At 33.2% G+C, this 17098-nt stretch overlaps 1 protein-coding gene and 2 non-coding genes across 3 annotated transcripts in view; all 3 read left to right on the plus strand.

Moving 5' to 3' along the window:
• The first annotated feature begins 2683 nt into the window (after positions 1 to 2683).
• Positions 2684 to 17098, plus strand: part of LOC140148554 (probable thiopurine S-methyltransferase) — a 38519-nt gene continuing 24104 nt past the window's right edge. Inside the window, exons 1-4 of the mRNA XM_072170549.1 lie at positions 2684 to 2856; positions 6488 to 6757; positions 7237 to 7329; positions 7812 to 7941. Coding sequence (XP_072026650.1) covers positions 6510 to 6757; positions 7237 to 7329; positions 7812 to 7941 — 471 coding nt within the window. The 5' untranslated portion in view covers positions 2684 to 2856; positions 6488 to 6509. The remainder of the gene's footprint in view (positions 2857 to 6487; positions 6758 to 7236; positions 7330 to 7811; positions 7942 to 17098) is intronic.
• Positions 11783 to 11908, plus strand: LOC140149401 (small nucleolar RNA SNORA72). The gene has a single exon (XR_011858637.1). It is a non-coding gene; the product is annotated as a small nucleolar RNA SNORA72 (small nucleolar RNA).
• On the plus strand, positions 16216 to 16361 carry LOC140149402 (small nucleolar RNA SNORA72). The gene has a single exon (XR_011858638.1). It is a non-coding gene; the product is annotated as a small nucleolar RNA SNORA72 (small nucleolar RNA).

Genomic DNA, 17098 nt, shown 5'->3' on the forward strand with positions numbered 1-17098 from the left:
ATATTTATTTATTTACCGTATTTATTTATTTATTTATTCATTTATTTATTTATTTATTTATTTATTTATTTATTTATTTATTTATTTATTTATTTATTTATTTATTTATTTATTTATTTATTTATTTATTCATTCGTTCGTTCGTTTGTTTGTTTGTTTGTTTGTTTGTTTGTTTGTTTATTTATTTATTTATTTATTTATTTATTTATTTATTTATTTATTTATTTATTTATTTGTTTATTTTTTATGTTTATTACCATATTACCATATTTCAACTAATGATAGAAAATGCAGTCAAAGTGTTAAGTCAAATGAAAACAAGAATCTTCCTGGATTTACAACGTGCTCAATAAAATGCTTCCTCTCGTGTCCGGCTGTTGCCTCTGTTTTAGTGAAAGATGATTTCCGTTTTTGGACGACGTCATAAGTCATTTAGAAGGTAAGCCAGCTTGCCTTGTCCGCAGTATAAGAGATGGTGTTTTGCCATGATTTGGGATTTTTGCGACTCTCTACTAAGTTATCATTATTTTTTAAAGGAAAAACAAACATTAAGGGACCGTTCAATATTTACGTCACGGGGTAGGAGTTTTAAGGGAATCCAAATTTTTAGGGTCTTGAGGGAGGAATTTGAATTTTTACTTAACCATGAGGAGGAATTGTTAGGTGTTAAATATAGAAAAGGGGGGAAAACAATATGGAAAGTTCGAACGTATGCGAGGGGAAAACCTTGCATATTACGTCCCTATCTTTATACCCTAACCCTAACCTTTATACCCTAACCCTAACCTTTATACCCTAACCCTAACCTTTATACCTTAACCCTAACCTTTATACCCTAACCCTAACCTTTATACCCTAACCTTTATACCATAACCCTAACCTTTATACCATAACCCTAACCTTTTACCCTACCCTAACCTTTATACCCTAACCCTAACCTTTATACCCTAACCCTAACCTTTATACCCTAACCCTAACCTTTATACCATAACCCTAACCTTTATACCCTAACCCTAACCTTTATACCCTAACCCTAACCTTTATACCCTAACCCTAACCTTTATACCTTAACCCTAACCTTTATACCCTAACCCTAACCTTTATACCCTAACCCTAACCTTTATACCCTAACCCTAACCTTTATACCCTAACCCTAACCTTTATACCCTAACCCTAACCTTAATACCTTAACCCTAACCTTTATACCCTAACCCTAACCTTTATACCTTAACCCTAACCTTTATACCCTAACCCTAACCTTTATACCCTTATCCTTATCCTTATCCTTATCCTTACCCTTACCCTTACCCTTACCCTTACCCTTATACCCTTACCCTTACCCTAACCGTAAGGACTGACGGGGGTTCGGATTGATGGTGTTTCGGACTGACGGGGAGACCCGTCCTCCTCATCATCGTCATCATCATCACCATCATCATCATCATCATCATCATCATCATCATCATCATCATCATCATCATCATCACCACCACACCATCATTATCATCATCATCATCTAACTGATCGTCTTAAATACACCAAATAAATTAATTCAAAAATATTGGTAGGCCTACTCCTAAGTTGTTGTTTTTTATTATTTATTTAAATGCGACAGGTTCAAATATCGGACTGTTTGCGCTATTATCTGATCGAAAAATATTGTTTTTAGATTCAATTATTTTATTAGATGTATTACTTTATAATAATGAATTTCACGTTTCTCGAATACCAGATATTACCCTCAAAAGTCATGAAACTTTTGTTCACGTCACACCGGTCCGGAGATCCCCTTAACGCATGATCCAAATTATTCCGGTCCCCCTGTTATCCGTACCCGCTGGCCGGATGGAGGTGAGGGGATGTTTGGAGTTGGAGACGATGGAGGTGGAGCTTCATTCTATCTAAATGAAGTGATGGTAGACTTGATCCAAGCTCTTGATTTCCGAGTGTTGAATACATTAACTACTTAACCAATCAACAACAACAACATTATTCCCCCCAAATATTACAAAGAGCGAAATATTAAACGTAAAAAAGCGCTGTTTTTCTCTAAAAGGTGTATAAATCGAGCACAACACACACCATGCACACAGTACGGGCCCTACTGATGTTGGGCCTACGCCCATTCAGAGGGCCGTACATCATTTTTGTTAAAAATATTTGAAGCCCTTATATTGGAAGGCTATTGGAAATAGCTGGAAATGAAATTTCTGGTATAGTAATTTTTTATATTATATAGTATCCATAAAAATACTAAATACAATAATTTGATTTGATAACAAAGTGTATCATGCAAATTTTGTTCATGGAAAATCACAACTAAACAAATTTCAATGAGAGTGTCTTTCCAACCAGGCTCATCATTCGTTTTCATATTATTTTGGGAAAGATCTCCAGGAATGTGGCATATTATATAGACAACCCAGTAGACAATTTATCGTTTTGAAAAGCATTTACATATCAAAATAACATCATAATATGTATGTATATGTTTAAATTTTATAATTGATTGAAACCTTACAATACAAACATCTAGAGATTGATATGGCACAGGTATTTATAATTATTTGATTGTCAGACTTGTTCTCAGTCTAACGATGATACTCAGAGCGTCCTCTAGTGGTCAAAAAGTATAAAATGACCCGCTAATGTGTTCAAATTTCATTCATTTCATCATCTTCTAAAAGTGACGATCAACCAGTAAAATAGTTACTTTTCATATGTGAAGGACGTCATTTCTGAACGAGTTTATTTCATCCTTGAGGATTTGTGCGATTTGTTTTTATTCTAAACAGAGCAGCAGTTTGCAATAGCATTACAACTAGATCTTCTTTGCTCGTCTCAAAGCATCTCAAGGTAAGTGCATTTAGTGTTTTGTAAAATTAAGTCATTCTTTCCGCATTAAGATTTGTTTTACCTTGGAGCTATTGTTTTCTATTATTTTCAACAGGATATATTGTTTCCGTTTTATTGCATTCCAGGCATTTGCTCAATGAATTTCATTCAAATTTGCACTGCCATTTTGTAATTTGATATTTTTTAGTTTTGTTGTTTTTGTTAGATTTTGTTATGTCACCCTTTAACTTGTTTAATGTAGAATTGAGATTCCTTCAAACATGCTAATAATTTTTGTGTTTTGTGCACTTTTGGGCTTTTGCCTGGCTCCAAGACCGAATTTGTTTAAATAAATCCAAATTTCAAGCCCACTTTCAGTATACTTTAAGGGAAAAGGGCCAGGGTCATTTCATGTTAGAATCTTGTTATATTCTCAAGATATCTGATCATGACAAATGGAACTTTGTAATAACATTTCATTGGTAAAGACATACTTTATTTGTGATAGTTAGCGTTTGGTTAACATGAATGCTGACAGTGAATACATATGACCAGCTGACATTGCAAGAGGGCCGTCGTATAACTTTGTAAGGTTCATGTTTAGTGTTTATTTGAATTGATCTAAAGACAGTGAACATGAGAAATTATTTCGATAGGACAATATTCACCAAAAATATAAACCAAAACTCGTTCGATTATTATTCCGCTCTGATGCCATGGATACCGTGAACAACCTGTGAAACAAATAATGAATTGTACATGATAATATTTTCCACATCATTACATTCCCGGGATTACATTTTAGACAGACTAGACTTATATAATAAGAGCTAATAAGCATACCAATAATTCGTCTACCAATCCAAACACAGACTTATAACACAATAGTCCGAGTGATAATTATACTATGAATGGTGTCTGGACTGGGATTTTTCAGAGAATTGACCAGATTTACCATTTACCAGTTGTTAAGGCTGGTCGGAGGGGAGCATAGCCTAAAATTTAAAAAAGCGCAGTGATTTATAGTGCGCTACGCACCCGGGCTACGCACAGGCACAACGCCTCGACGTTGATCCACAAGCCTCAGCACACTTTACAGGTTGTCGCTGACCACTACGGCCCACATCATTCCATAAACCATTTAACAACAAATCAGGGACTTTGCTACTTCAAGAGCGCACACCCTAGACATTCCACAAATAACCATCGCAACCAGGATCAGCTCCCCGAGTTTCGTACGGGTTACGACGAGACAATTAGCAGTTAGTTCCTTGTCCAGGGGAATTTCAAGCTAACTCAATTTGCACTCAAATATTGAAACACATAAAGCTGAAGAGGAATTGTATTTGTATGGGTTCTATAAAGGGAACCCAATATAAGGGGTGTAATTTCTGCCCCACGTGCATGGTTTGTCTCATTCATTTTGGCTCAAGAACCACAAGGACATATGCGATTATTTTAATATTAAGTAAGGTTTTTAGTTAAATTGCTAAAACTGAAAAAAAAATATGGGTCTTGCCATCCCATTCGCCTTAAGCTATGTAAATAAGATTTTATTTGTATAATGTTCAAAAAGTGACAATAATAAAACATGTATATATAATGTTCAGGACAAGGTAACAGATTAGGGAAAGAGTGACTGAATTTGATGCCGGGGTTTACACACTGATTTTACCACTTATGAAGAGCTGACAAGAGTTAAGACCAAATTTTCTCATTTATCTTTTTCACGTAAATTCCGGCCTTTGTTTAATGCTTGAAGTATACAATATAAAGTAATAAAATTATTGAATATTCATCAAAAACAAAGATGTCATTCGGTTATTTCTGAAAAAAAAAAAAAAAACTTGCATCAGACCACGTGCAACAAACTTTCGAAGAGTCTTACTTGCAGGACTTATAATAAAAGTCCCTTTAAAAAGGGATGTGCTGGGACATGGTTGTTCACAATGAGTAACTTCATATTCCTTTTTATAAAAATAGTCAAAGTAATTTGATGTGCAAAGATTCGGTTGGTTCAAACCTCAAACCCTTATATCCAATTACATACGCCTTGACGAATTATTGTTGCCTATTTTTTCGAACAAAATCAATGCTTTACAATTAGGCCTATTTCATTTTGGGAGAACTTGCAACATCCAATGATGATCATAACCATTAATACAGCTTCTGAAGACTGAGACCGTTTGTTTAATGAAATTCTCCATCCACGTGTTACAAATAAAACGTATCCGGTAAATAACTGATTTCATATACGACCCTATTCATTTTAATAATACGGTATTGCATATTCTATTAAATCAATATAATTAATAATAGAGATTATAAGTTCAATATAAATGTGTTATTGTTTTCAATCACATTACGAACGATAATGCTTTTGTTTTATTTTCCGCTTATTTAACTTGAAACCGGTTATTTAACTTTAAAGGTCCATTCAGAGTTGAAGTTGAAGCCCTATTCAAATACATGCAGCAAATATCTCAACTTAAATAGAGTATAATTAGGCCTACAGATTCAGGTGAAATGTCTTGTTTTGTCTTTTAATACAAGGCTTTTACGACTCGACTAGCAGGCTATGTTAGCACATACAAAATCTGAATTTTGATGATTTTTACGATCCTCCCGATGAGCAAATCACCAATGATCAATGAATGGACCTTTAACTCCATCACATTTTGACATAATATTCATGATTGTATTTGACTGTGTAAATAAAATAAGAAATTATATCAGTAGGGCTATTAGTATTATCCCGCCTATACAGTTGTTCAAATAGCCTTTGGAATACAGTTGTTTTTCTAATAGCCTTTAAGGTTCAAGGAATAATTTAAAGAATTTAAAGCTCTTGTGTTTACTATTGCATATACAGAGCAATTAAAACACACAAATTGCATGCATGTCATTGGGAACTTTTATAATCGGATGTAATGAAAGGAATTTGAAATAAAAATCTCGAGCTATTCCTGAGCCTTTCAGGTGAGGTGTAAAATTCACTCTAGGAAAATTAGGCTATTCCAGTTGAGATCCATTCAGCTTTTTATTTATGGTTTTTTTCATATAGCCTATGAAAGACATGACCTTAATCTCCCACACAGGGGGTGTAGATTTCAAATGGAGTCGCCCATTCAGCATGTTCAGGTAACCCTATTTGAAATTCACACTCCCTGTGTGGAAGACTAAGGCCATTTCTTCCATAGGGGTGTATATGATTTCAACTGGAATAGTCCATATTTTTAATAATAAGAATGATTTAATCCATGTTTAAGCTTTATCTTTTCATGTAAGCAAATGAATCAAGTGTATACTAAATTACCATATTAAATCATGATAATCGTTCACGACAGTCCATACTTGAATCGAGCAAACAACTTTCCACAAAATATATTTAATCTCAGCAATTGACCAAATACCAAATATCTGTATACCAAATTGTGTATTTTACTTTCTTGACTTTAATAGCAACTCCAAAAAGTTAGCCTTTTTTTATTATGCGAAATTGCAAAAATTCTAATTCGGACGGTTAATCGGAGTCGAAGTTTTTGCGCTACAAATCTGACATAAATGTGTTTGTTTGTGCTTTACGCTGTGCTCTATTTATGTCGCCTCTTATAAAACCATTAAATATATATCTTATTGAACGTCTTTGCAGTATTACCTCCAAGACATCCATCATGCCGGATACAGCCATCAATACTAGCGAAAGCACCACCACACCAACAGCAAAAAGTCTGAAAAGGACAAGACAAGACTCTGCCAATGGGCCCACCAATGGACACTCAAAGGGTACCAATGGCGAAAATATCAAGAAAGAACGCAAAAATCAATTTGGGGAAATTTCTGACGGACACATGAAACTTGGTGACTGGGTGACGCAGTGGGAAAATGGTAGGACGAAATTTCACAAGTCAGCAGTTCACCCGTAAGTATTAATATAATGATAGAAATAAATTGTTTAATATAGGCTTGTTGGAACTTTTAGAGCGCATGATAGGCCTATATGCAGATCTCGAGTGCAGAACCTGCAGTTACATTCTTTGAAGCAGATTTTGGATCGTATGCATCAAGACAATATTATTTAAGAAAAACTAAGATCTATAAAGATTATACATCAGAATGATTTGGATCCGAATTTTGTCATGGTTGTTGAGTCCAGAAATCTTATTGATGGTACTTTACCTTGGCCTCAATATGCCTGGTCCCATATCAGGACCCAAGTGTTTTTCCGCACAGAGCGATCGTTTAAATAAATAAACTTTTACTCAAAATCACGATGGTATAGGGCCCTACTGTTGACAAATTAGCAATAATAAATGCACTGTCAATGAAAATAACGACGACATCAGTATCTTGTCACGTCCTCGAAGGTGAAACAATTTATCTCCTTTCTCTTTTTCCCAGGATGCTGCTGAAACACATTGACCGTTTGGTTGAGGGAAAGGACAAACCTAGATTCTATTTACCGCTGTGTGGAAAGTCAGTGGATCTCAAATGGTAGGTACAGACATGAATATGAGTTAAACAAAAAAAAAACCTATCGGTATCTTTAAGTTTTATTCACTCAATCTACTAAAAGAGTTACTGAATGCCAGTGGCGTAGATATTTTCTTTTGACATGTGTATGTGGGGGGGGGGGGGGATTTCTTGAAGTATAGTGAATCCAGCACCTTTTAGCGACAGAATAAGTTTATGGTACAAATTTGCGCGCGAAGCCACCCCCGGCTAAATATTGGGGTGATTTATTTTATTTATTATAATTTTTTTTAAATTATTATTATTATTTATTATTATTATTATTATTATTATTATTATTATTATTATTATTATTATTATTATTATTATTATTATTATTATTATTATTATTATTATTATTATTATTATTATTATTATTATTATTATTATTATTATTATTATTATTATTATTATTATTATTATTATTATTATTATTATTATTTATATATCACCATCATCATCAGGTTACTAGACAGAGGCTACGCAGTCATTGGATGTGAGATTGCAGAGCTAGGAATTCAACAATTTTTTGAAGAGCACGATATCAAGTACAAGACAGAAAAAATGACAGAGATAGAAGGCACCGTCTATAAGGTAAGAACTATACATGTGTTTTATTTGATAATTTTCAATCGTTAGAGTACGGAAGCATATTAGTGCCAAAAAAAAAAAAAATTAGAAATATTATTGCGAATATTCGCAATAATTATTGCGAATATTCGCAATGTTATTGCGAATATTCGCAATGTTATTGCGAATATTCGCAATGTTATTGCGAATATTCGCAATAATTATTGCGAATATTCGCAATGTTATTGCGAATATTCGCATGTTATTATGAATATTCGCAATAATTATTGCGAATATTCGCAATAATTATTGCGAATATTCGCAATAATTATTGAGTATAAAACTATCGACAGTAGATAGCTGGTGCAAAGTGTGAACATACCACTATCTAGAGTAGATAGTGTGTGAGTAAAAACCTTTCTAAAGTAGATAGCAAAGTATGAATAAAACTATCAACAGTAGATATCAGGTTATAAGTATGACAGTAGGCCTATATATAGCAGATATCAATGTGTGGGAATAAAAGTATCTTCAGTAGATAGTAGGTGTGATTATAAAACTATCTAGAGTAGATAGCAAAGTGTGAGTATAAAAGTATATTCAGAAGATAGCAGGGTATGAGTGTAAAACGAGCTAAAGTAGATGGCAGGGTGTGCGTATAAAAGAATCTTAAGTAGATGACAAGGTGTCTGTGTAAATATATCTACAGTAGACAGCAAAGCATGAGTATAAAAATATGTAGAGTAGATAGCAGGTGTGAGTACAAAACGTTCTAAAGTAGATTTCAAAGGGTGAATAAAACTCCCAACAAGTAAAAAATCGGGGTGTGAGTATTTATAGTAGATATTAGAGTTTGAGAATAAAAGTATCTTCAGTAGTTGGCTGTGAGTATAAAAGTATCTTCAGTAGATTAGAGGGCGTAATTATAAAACTATCTAGAGTAGATAGCAAAGTTTGAGTATAAATGTATCTTCAGTAGATAGCAGGGTATGAGTGTAAAACGAGCTAAAGTAGATGACAGGGTATGCGTATTAAAGAATCTGATGTAGATGACATATCTAGAGTAGATATCAGGGTTTGAGAATAAAAGTATCTTCAGTAGATTGCAACATGCAAGTATAAAACTATCTTCAGTAGGTAATAAAGTGTGAGTATCAAACTATCTATAAAGTTATAGAACCGTGACGCCGAAGCATGAAACACCGATTGCATTAATAAGTAGGCCTACATAATCAAACTGGTGGTGTGATTATTGCGAATATTCGCAATAATTATTGCGAATATTCGCAATAATTATTGCGAATATTCGCAATATTATTGCGAATATTCGCAATATTATTGCGAATATTCGCAATATTATTGCGAATATTCGCAATAATTATTGCGAATATTCGCATTGTTATTGCGAATATTCGCATGTTATTGCGAATATTCGCAATAATTATTGCGAATATTCGCAATAATTATTGAGTATAAAACTATCGACAGTAGATAGCTGGTGCAAAGTGTGAACATACCACTATCTAGAGTAGATAGTGTGTGAGTAAAAACCTTTCTAAAGTAGATAGCAAAGTATGAATAAAACTATCAACAGTAGATATATCAGGTTATAAGTATGACAGTAGGCCTATATATAGCAGATATCAATGTGTGGGAATAAAAGTATCTTCAGTAGATAGTAGGTGTGATTATAAAACTATCTAGAGTAGATAGCAAAGTGTGAGTATAAAAGTATATTCAGAAGATAGCAGGGTATGAGTGTAAAACGAGCTAAAGTAGATGGCAGGGGTGTGCGTATAAAAGAATCTTAAGTAGATGACAAGGTGTCTGTGTAAATATATCTACAGTAGACAGCAAAGCATGAGTATAAAAATATGTAGAGTAGATAGCAGGGTGTGAGTACAAAACGTTCTAAAGTAGATTTCAAAGGGTGAATAAAACTCCCAACAAGTAAAAATCGGGGTGTGAGTATTTATAGTAGATATTAGAGTTTGAGAATAAAAGTATCTTCAGTAGTTGGCTGTGAGTATAAAAGTATCTTCAGTAGATTAGAGGGCGTAATTATAAAACTATCTAGAGTAGATAGCAAAGTTTGAGTATAAATGTATCTTCAGTAGATAGCAGGGTATGAGTGTAAAACGAGCTAAAGTAGATGATAGGGTATGCGTATTAAAGAATCTGATGTAGATGACATATCTAGAGTAGATATCAGGGTTTGAGAATAAAAGTATCTTCAGTAGATTGCAACATGCAAGTATAAAACTATCTTCAGTAGGTAATAAAGTGTGAGTATCAAACTATCTATAAAGTTATAGAACCGTGACGCCGAAGCATGAAACACCGATTGCATTAATAAGTATATAGGCCTACATAATCAAACTGGTGGTGTGATTATTGCGAATATTCGCAATAATTATTGCGAATATTCGCAATAATTATTGCGAATATTCGCAATATTATTGCGAATATTCGCAATATTATTGCGAATATTCGCAATATTATTGCGAATATTCGCAATATTGCGAATATTCGCAATGTTATTGCGAATATTGTTATTGCGAATATTCGCAATAATTATTGCGAATATTCGCAATGTTATTGCGAATATTCGCAATGTTATTGCGAATATTCGCAATGTTATTGCGAATATTCGCAATGTTATTGCGAATATTCGCAATATTATTGCGAATATTCGCATATATTATTGCGAATATTCGCAATATTATTGCGAATATTCGCAATTATTATGAATATTCGCACAATTATTGCGAATATTCGCAATAATTATTGCGAATATTCGCAATAATTATTGAGTATAAAACTATCGACAGTAGATAGCTGGTGCAAAGTGTGAACATACCACTATCTAGAGTAGATAGTGTGTGAGTAAAAACCTTTCTAAAAAGTAGATAGCAAAGTATGAATAAAACTATCAACAGTAGATATCAGGTTATAAGTATGACAGTAGGCCTATATATAGCAGATATCAATGTGTGGGAATAAAAGTATCTTCAGTAGATAGTAGGTGTGATTATAAAACTATCTAGAGTAGATAGCAAAGTGTGAGTATAAAAGTATATTCAGAAGATAGCAGGGTATGAGTGTAAAACGAGCTAAAGTAGATGGCAGGGTTGCGTATAAAAGAATCTTAAGTAGATGACAAGGTGTCTGTGTAAATATATCTACAGTAGACAGCAAAGCATGAGTATAAAAATATGTAGAGTAGATAGCAGGGTGTGAGTACAAAACGTTCTAAAGTAGATTTCAAAGGGTGAATAAAACTCCCAACAAGTAAAAATCGGGGTGTGAGTATTTATAGTAGATATTAGAGTTTGAGAATAAAAGTATCTTCAGTAGTTGGCTGTGAGTATAAAAGTATCTTCAGTAGATTAGAGGGCGTAATTATAAAACTATCTAGAGTAGATAGCAAAGTTTGAGTATAAATGTATCTTCAGTAGATAGCAGGGTATGAGTGTAAAACGAGCTAAAGTAGATGACAGGGTATGCGTATTAAAGAATCTGATGTAGATGACATATCTAGAGTAGATATCAGGGTTTGAGAATAAAAGTATCTTCAGTAGATTGCAACATGCAAGTATAAAACTATCTTCAGTAGGTAATAAAGTGTGAGTATCAAACTATCTATAAAGTTATAGAACCGTGACGCCGAAGCATGAAACACCGATTGCATTAATAAGTATATAGGCCTACATAATCAAACTGGTGGTGTGATTATTGCGAATATTCGCATAATTATTGCGAATATTCGCGTAATAATTATTGCGAATATTCGCAATGTTATTGCGAATATTCGCAATAATTATTGCGAATATTCGCAATGTTATTGCGAATATTCGCAATGTTATTGCGAATATTCGCAATGTTATTGCGAATATTCGCAATGTTATTGCAAATATTCGCAATATTATTGCGAATATTCGCAATATTATTGCGAATATTCGCAATATTATTGCGAATATTCGCAATAATTATTGCGAATATTCGCAATGTTATTGCGAATATTCGCAATGTTATTGCGAATATTCGCAATGTTATTGCGAATATTCGTATATTGCGAATATTCGCAATATTGCGAATATTCGCAATGTTATTGCGAATATTCGCAATGTTATTGCGAATATTCGCATATTATTGCGAATATTCGCAATAATTATTGCGAATATTCGCAATATTATTGCGAATATTCGCAATATTATTGCGAATATTCGCAATAATTATTGCGAATATTCGCAATGTTATTGCAAATATTCGCAATGTTATTGCGAATATTCGCAATGTTATTGCGAATATTCGCAATAATTATTGCGAATATTCGCAATGTTATTGCGAATATTCGCACGTTATTGCGAATATTCGCACAATTATTGCGAATATTCGCAATAATTATTGCGAATATTCGCACATAATTATTGCGAATATTCGCAATAATTATTGCGAATATTCGCAATAATTATTGCGAATATTCGCAATAATTATTGAGTATAAAACTATCGACAGTAGATAGCTGGTGCAAAGTGAACATACCACTATCTAGAGTAGATAGTGTGTGAGTAAAAACCTTTCTAAAAAGTAGATAGCAAAGTATGAATAAAACTATCAACAGTAGATATCAGGTTATAAGTATGACAGTAGGCCTATATATAGCAGATATCAATGTGTGGGAATAAAAGTATCTTCAGTAGATAGTAGGTGTGATTATAAAACTATCTAGAGTAGATAGCAAAGTGTGAGTATAAAAGTATATTCAGAAGATAGCAGGGTATGAGTGTAAAACGAGCTAAAGTAGATGGCAGGGTGTGCGTATAAAAGAATCTTAAGTAGATGACAAGGTGTCTGTGTAAATATATCTACAGTAGACAGCAAAGCATGAGTATAAAAATATGTAGAGTAGATAGCAGGTGTGAGTACAAAACGTTCTAAAGTAGATTTCAAAGGGTGAATAAAACTCCCAACAAGTAAAAATCGGGGTGTGAGTATTTATAGTAGATATTAGAGTTTGAGAATAAAAGTATCTTCAGTAGTTGGCTATGAGTATAAAAGTATCTTCAGTAGATTAGAGGGCGTAATTATAAAACTATCTAGAGTAGATAGCAAAGTTTGAGTATAAATGTATCTTCAGTAGATAGCAGGGTATGAGTGTAAAACGAGCTAAAGTAGATGACAGGGTATGCGTATTAAAGAATCTGATGTAGATGACATATCTAGAGTAGATATCAGGGTTTGAGAATAAAAGTATCTTCAATAGAACCGTGACGCCGAAGCATGAAACACCGATTGCATTAATAAGTAGGCCTACATAATCAAACTGGTGGTGTGATTATTGCGAATATTCGCAATAATTATTGCGAATATTCGCAATGTTATTGCGAATATTCGCAATAATTATTGCGAATATTCGCAATGTTATTGCGAATATTCGCAATGTTATTGCGAATATTCGCAATAATTATTGCGAATATTCGCAATATTATTGCGAATATTCGCATATTATTGCGAATATTCGCAATAATTATTGCGAATATTCGCAATGTTATTGCGAATATTCGCAATAATTATTGCGAATATTCGCAATGTTATTGCGAATATTCATGTTATTGCGAATATTCGCAATAATTATTGCGAATATTCGCTATAATTATTGCGAATATTCGCAATAATTATTGAGTATAAAACTATCGACAGTAGATAGCTGGTGCAAAGTGTGAACATACCACTATCTAGAGTAGATAGTGTGTGAGTAAAAACCTTTCTAAAAAGTAGATAGCAAAGTATGAATAAAACTATCAACAGTAGATATCAGGTTATAAGTATGACAGTAGGCCTATATATAGCAGATATCAATGTGTGGGAATAAAAGTATCTTCAGTAGATAGTAGGTGTGATTATAAAACTATCTAGAGTAGATAGCAAAGTGTGAGTATAAAAGTATATTCAGAAGATAGCAGGGTATGAGTGTAAAACGAGCTAAAGTAGATGGCAGGTGTGCGTATAAAAGAATCTTAAGTAGATGACAAGGTGTCTGTGTAAATATATCTACAGTAGACAGCAAAGCATGAGTATAAAAATATGTAGAGTAGATAGCAGGGTGTGAGTACAAAACGTTCTAAAGTAGATTTCAAAGGGTGAATAAAACTCCCAACAAGTAAAAATCGGGGTGTGAGTATTTATAGTAGATATTAGAGTTTGAGAATAAAAGTATCTTCAGTAGTTGGCTGTGAGTATAAAAGTATCTTCAGTAGATTAGAGGGCGTAATTATAAAACTATCTAGAGTAGATAGCAAAGTTTGAGTATAAATGTATCATCAGTAGATAGCAGGGTATGAGTGTAAAACGAGCTAAAGTAGATGACAGGGTATGCGTATTAAAGAATCTGATGTAGATGACATATCTAGAGTAGATATCAGGGTTTGAGAATAAAAGTATCTTCAGTAGATTGCAACATGCAAGTATAAAACTATCTTCAGTAGGTAATAAAGTGTGAGTATCAAACTATCTATAAAGTTATAGAACCGTGACGCCGAAGCATGAAACACCGATTGCATTAATAAGTAGGCCTACATAATCAAACTGGTGCTGTGATTATTGCGAATATTCGCAATAATTATTGCGAATATTCGCAATGTTATTGCGAATATTCGCAATGTTATTGCGAATATTCGCATAATTATTGCGAATATTCGCAATGTTATTGCGAATATTCGTAATGTTATTAGCGAATATTCGCAATAATTATTGCGAATATTCGCAATAATTATTGCGAATATTCGCAATAATTATTGAGTATAAAACTATCGACAGTAGATAGCTGGTGCAAAGTGTGAACATACCACTATCTAGAGTAGATAGTGTGTGAGTAAAAACCTTTCTAAAGTAGATAGCAAAGTATGAATAAAACTATCAACAGTAGATATCAGGTTATAAGTATGACAGTAGGCCTATATATAGCAGATATCAATGTGTGGGAATAAAAGTATCTTCAGTAGATAGTAGGTGTGATTATAAAACTATCTAGAGTAGATAGCAAAGTGTGAGTATAAAAGTATATTCAGAAGATAGCAGGGTATGAGTGTAAAACGAGCTAAAGTAGATGGCAGGGTGTGCGTATAAAAGAATCTTAAGTAGATGACAAGGTGTCTGTGTAAATATATCTACAGTAGACAGCAAAGCATGAGTATAAAAATATGTAGAGTAGATAGCAGGGTGTGAGTACAAAACGTTCTAAAGTAGATTTCAAAGGGTGAATAAAACTCCCAACAAGTAAAAATCGGGGTGTGAGTATTTATAGTAGATATTAGAGTTTGAGAATAAAAGTATCTTCAGTAGTTGGCTGTGAGTATAAAAGTATCTTCAGTAGATTAGAGGGCGTAATTATAAAACTATCTAGAGTAGATAGCAAAGTTTGAGTATAAATGTATCTTCAGTAGATAGCAGGGTATGAGTGTAAAACGAGCTAAAGTAGATGACAGGGTATGCGTATTAAAGAATCTGATGTAGATGACATATCTAGAGTAGATATCAGGGTTTGAGAATAAAAGTATCTTCAGTAGATTGCAACATGCAAGTATAAAACTATCTTCAGTAGGTAATAAAGTGTGAGTATCAAACTATCTATAAAGTTATAGAACCGTGACGCCGAAGCATGAAACACCGATTGCATTAATAAGTAGGCCTACATAATCAAACTGGTGCTGTGATTATTGCGAATATTCGCAATAATTATTGCGAATATTCGCAATAATTATTGCGAATATTCGCAATAATTATTGCGAATATTCGCAATGTTATTGCGAATATTCGCAATGTTATTGCGAATATTCGCAATGTTATTGCGAATATTCGCGTATGTTATTGCAGGAATATTCGCAATAATTATTGCGAATATTCGCAATAATTATTGCGAATATTCGCAATATTATGTGAGTAAAAACCTTTCTAAAGTAGATAGCAAAGTGTGAATATAATAAAGTATCAAACTATCTATAAAGTTATAGAACCGTGACGCCGAAGCATGAAACACCGATTGCATTAATAAGTAGGCCTACATAATCAAACTGGTGCTGTGATTATTGCGAATATTCGCAATAATTATTGCGAATATTCGCAATAATTATTGCGAATATTCGCAATAATTATTGCGAATATTCGCAATGTTATTGCGAATATTCGCAATGTTATTGCGAATATTCGCAATGTTATTGCGAATATTCGCAATGTTATTGCGAATATTCGCATTATTGCGAATATTCGCAATAATTATTGCGAATATTCGCAATATTATTGCGAATATTCGCAATGTTATTGCGAATATTCGCAATGTTATTGCGAATATTCGCAATGTTATTGCGAATATTCGCACATATTGCGAATATTCGCAACAATTATTGCGAATATTCGCAATATTATTGCGAATATTCGCAATAATTATTGAGTATAAAACTATCGACAGTAGATAGCTGGTGCAAAGTGTGAACATACCACTATCTAGAGTAGATAGTGTGTGAGTAAAAACCTTTCTAAAGTAGATAGCAAAGTATGAATAAAACTATCAACAGTAGATATCAGGTTATAAGTATGACAGTAGGCCTATATATAGCAGATATCAGTGTGTGGGAATAAAAGTATCTTCAGTAGATAGTAGGTGTGATTATAAAACTATCTAGAGTAGATAGCAAAGTGTGAGTATAAAAGTATATTCAGAAGATAGCAGGGTATGAGTGTAAAACGAGCTAAAGTAGATGGCAGGGTGTGCGTATATAAAAGAATCTTAAGTAGATGACAAGGTGTTAGTGTAAATATATCTACAGTAGACAGCAAAGCGTGCGTATAAAAATATGTAGAGTAGATAGCAGGGTATGAGTACAAAACGTTCTAAAGTAGATTTCAAAGGGCGAATAAAAACTACCAACAAGTAAAAATCGGGGTGTGAGTATTTATAGTAGATATTAGAGTTTGAAAATAAAAGTATCTTCAGTAGTTGGCTGTGAGTATAAAAGTATCTTCAGTAGATTAGAGGGCGTAATTATAAAACTATCTAGAGTAGATAGCAAAGTTTGAGTATAAATGTATATTCAGTAGATAGCAGGGTATGAGTGTAAAACGAGCTAAAGTAGATGACAGGGTATGCGTATTAAAGAATCTGATGTAGATGACATATCTAGAG

Source organism: Amphiura filiformis, chromosome 3 (assembly GCF_039555335.1).
Source record: "Amphiura filiformis chromosome 3, Afil_fr2py, whole genome shotgun sequence".
In the NCBI taxonomy this organism is placed as follows: Eukaryota; Metazoa; Echinodermata; class Ophiuroidea; order Amphilepidida; family Amphiuridae; genus Amphiura; species Amphiura filiformis.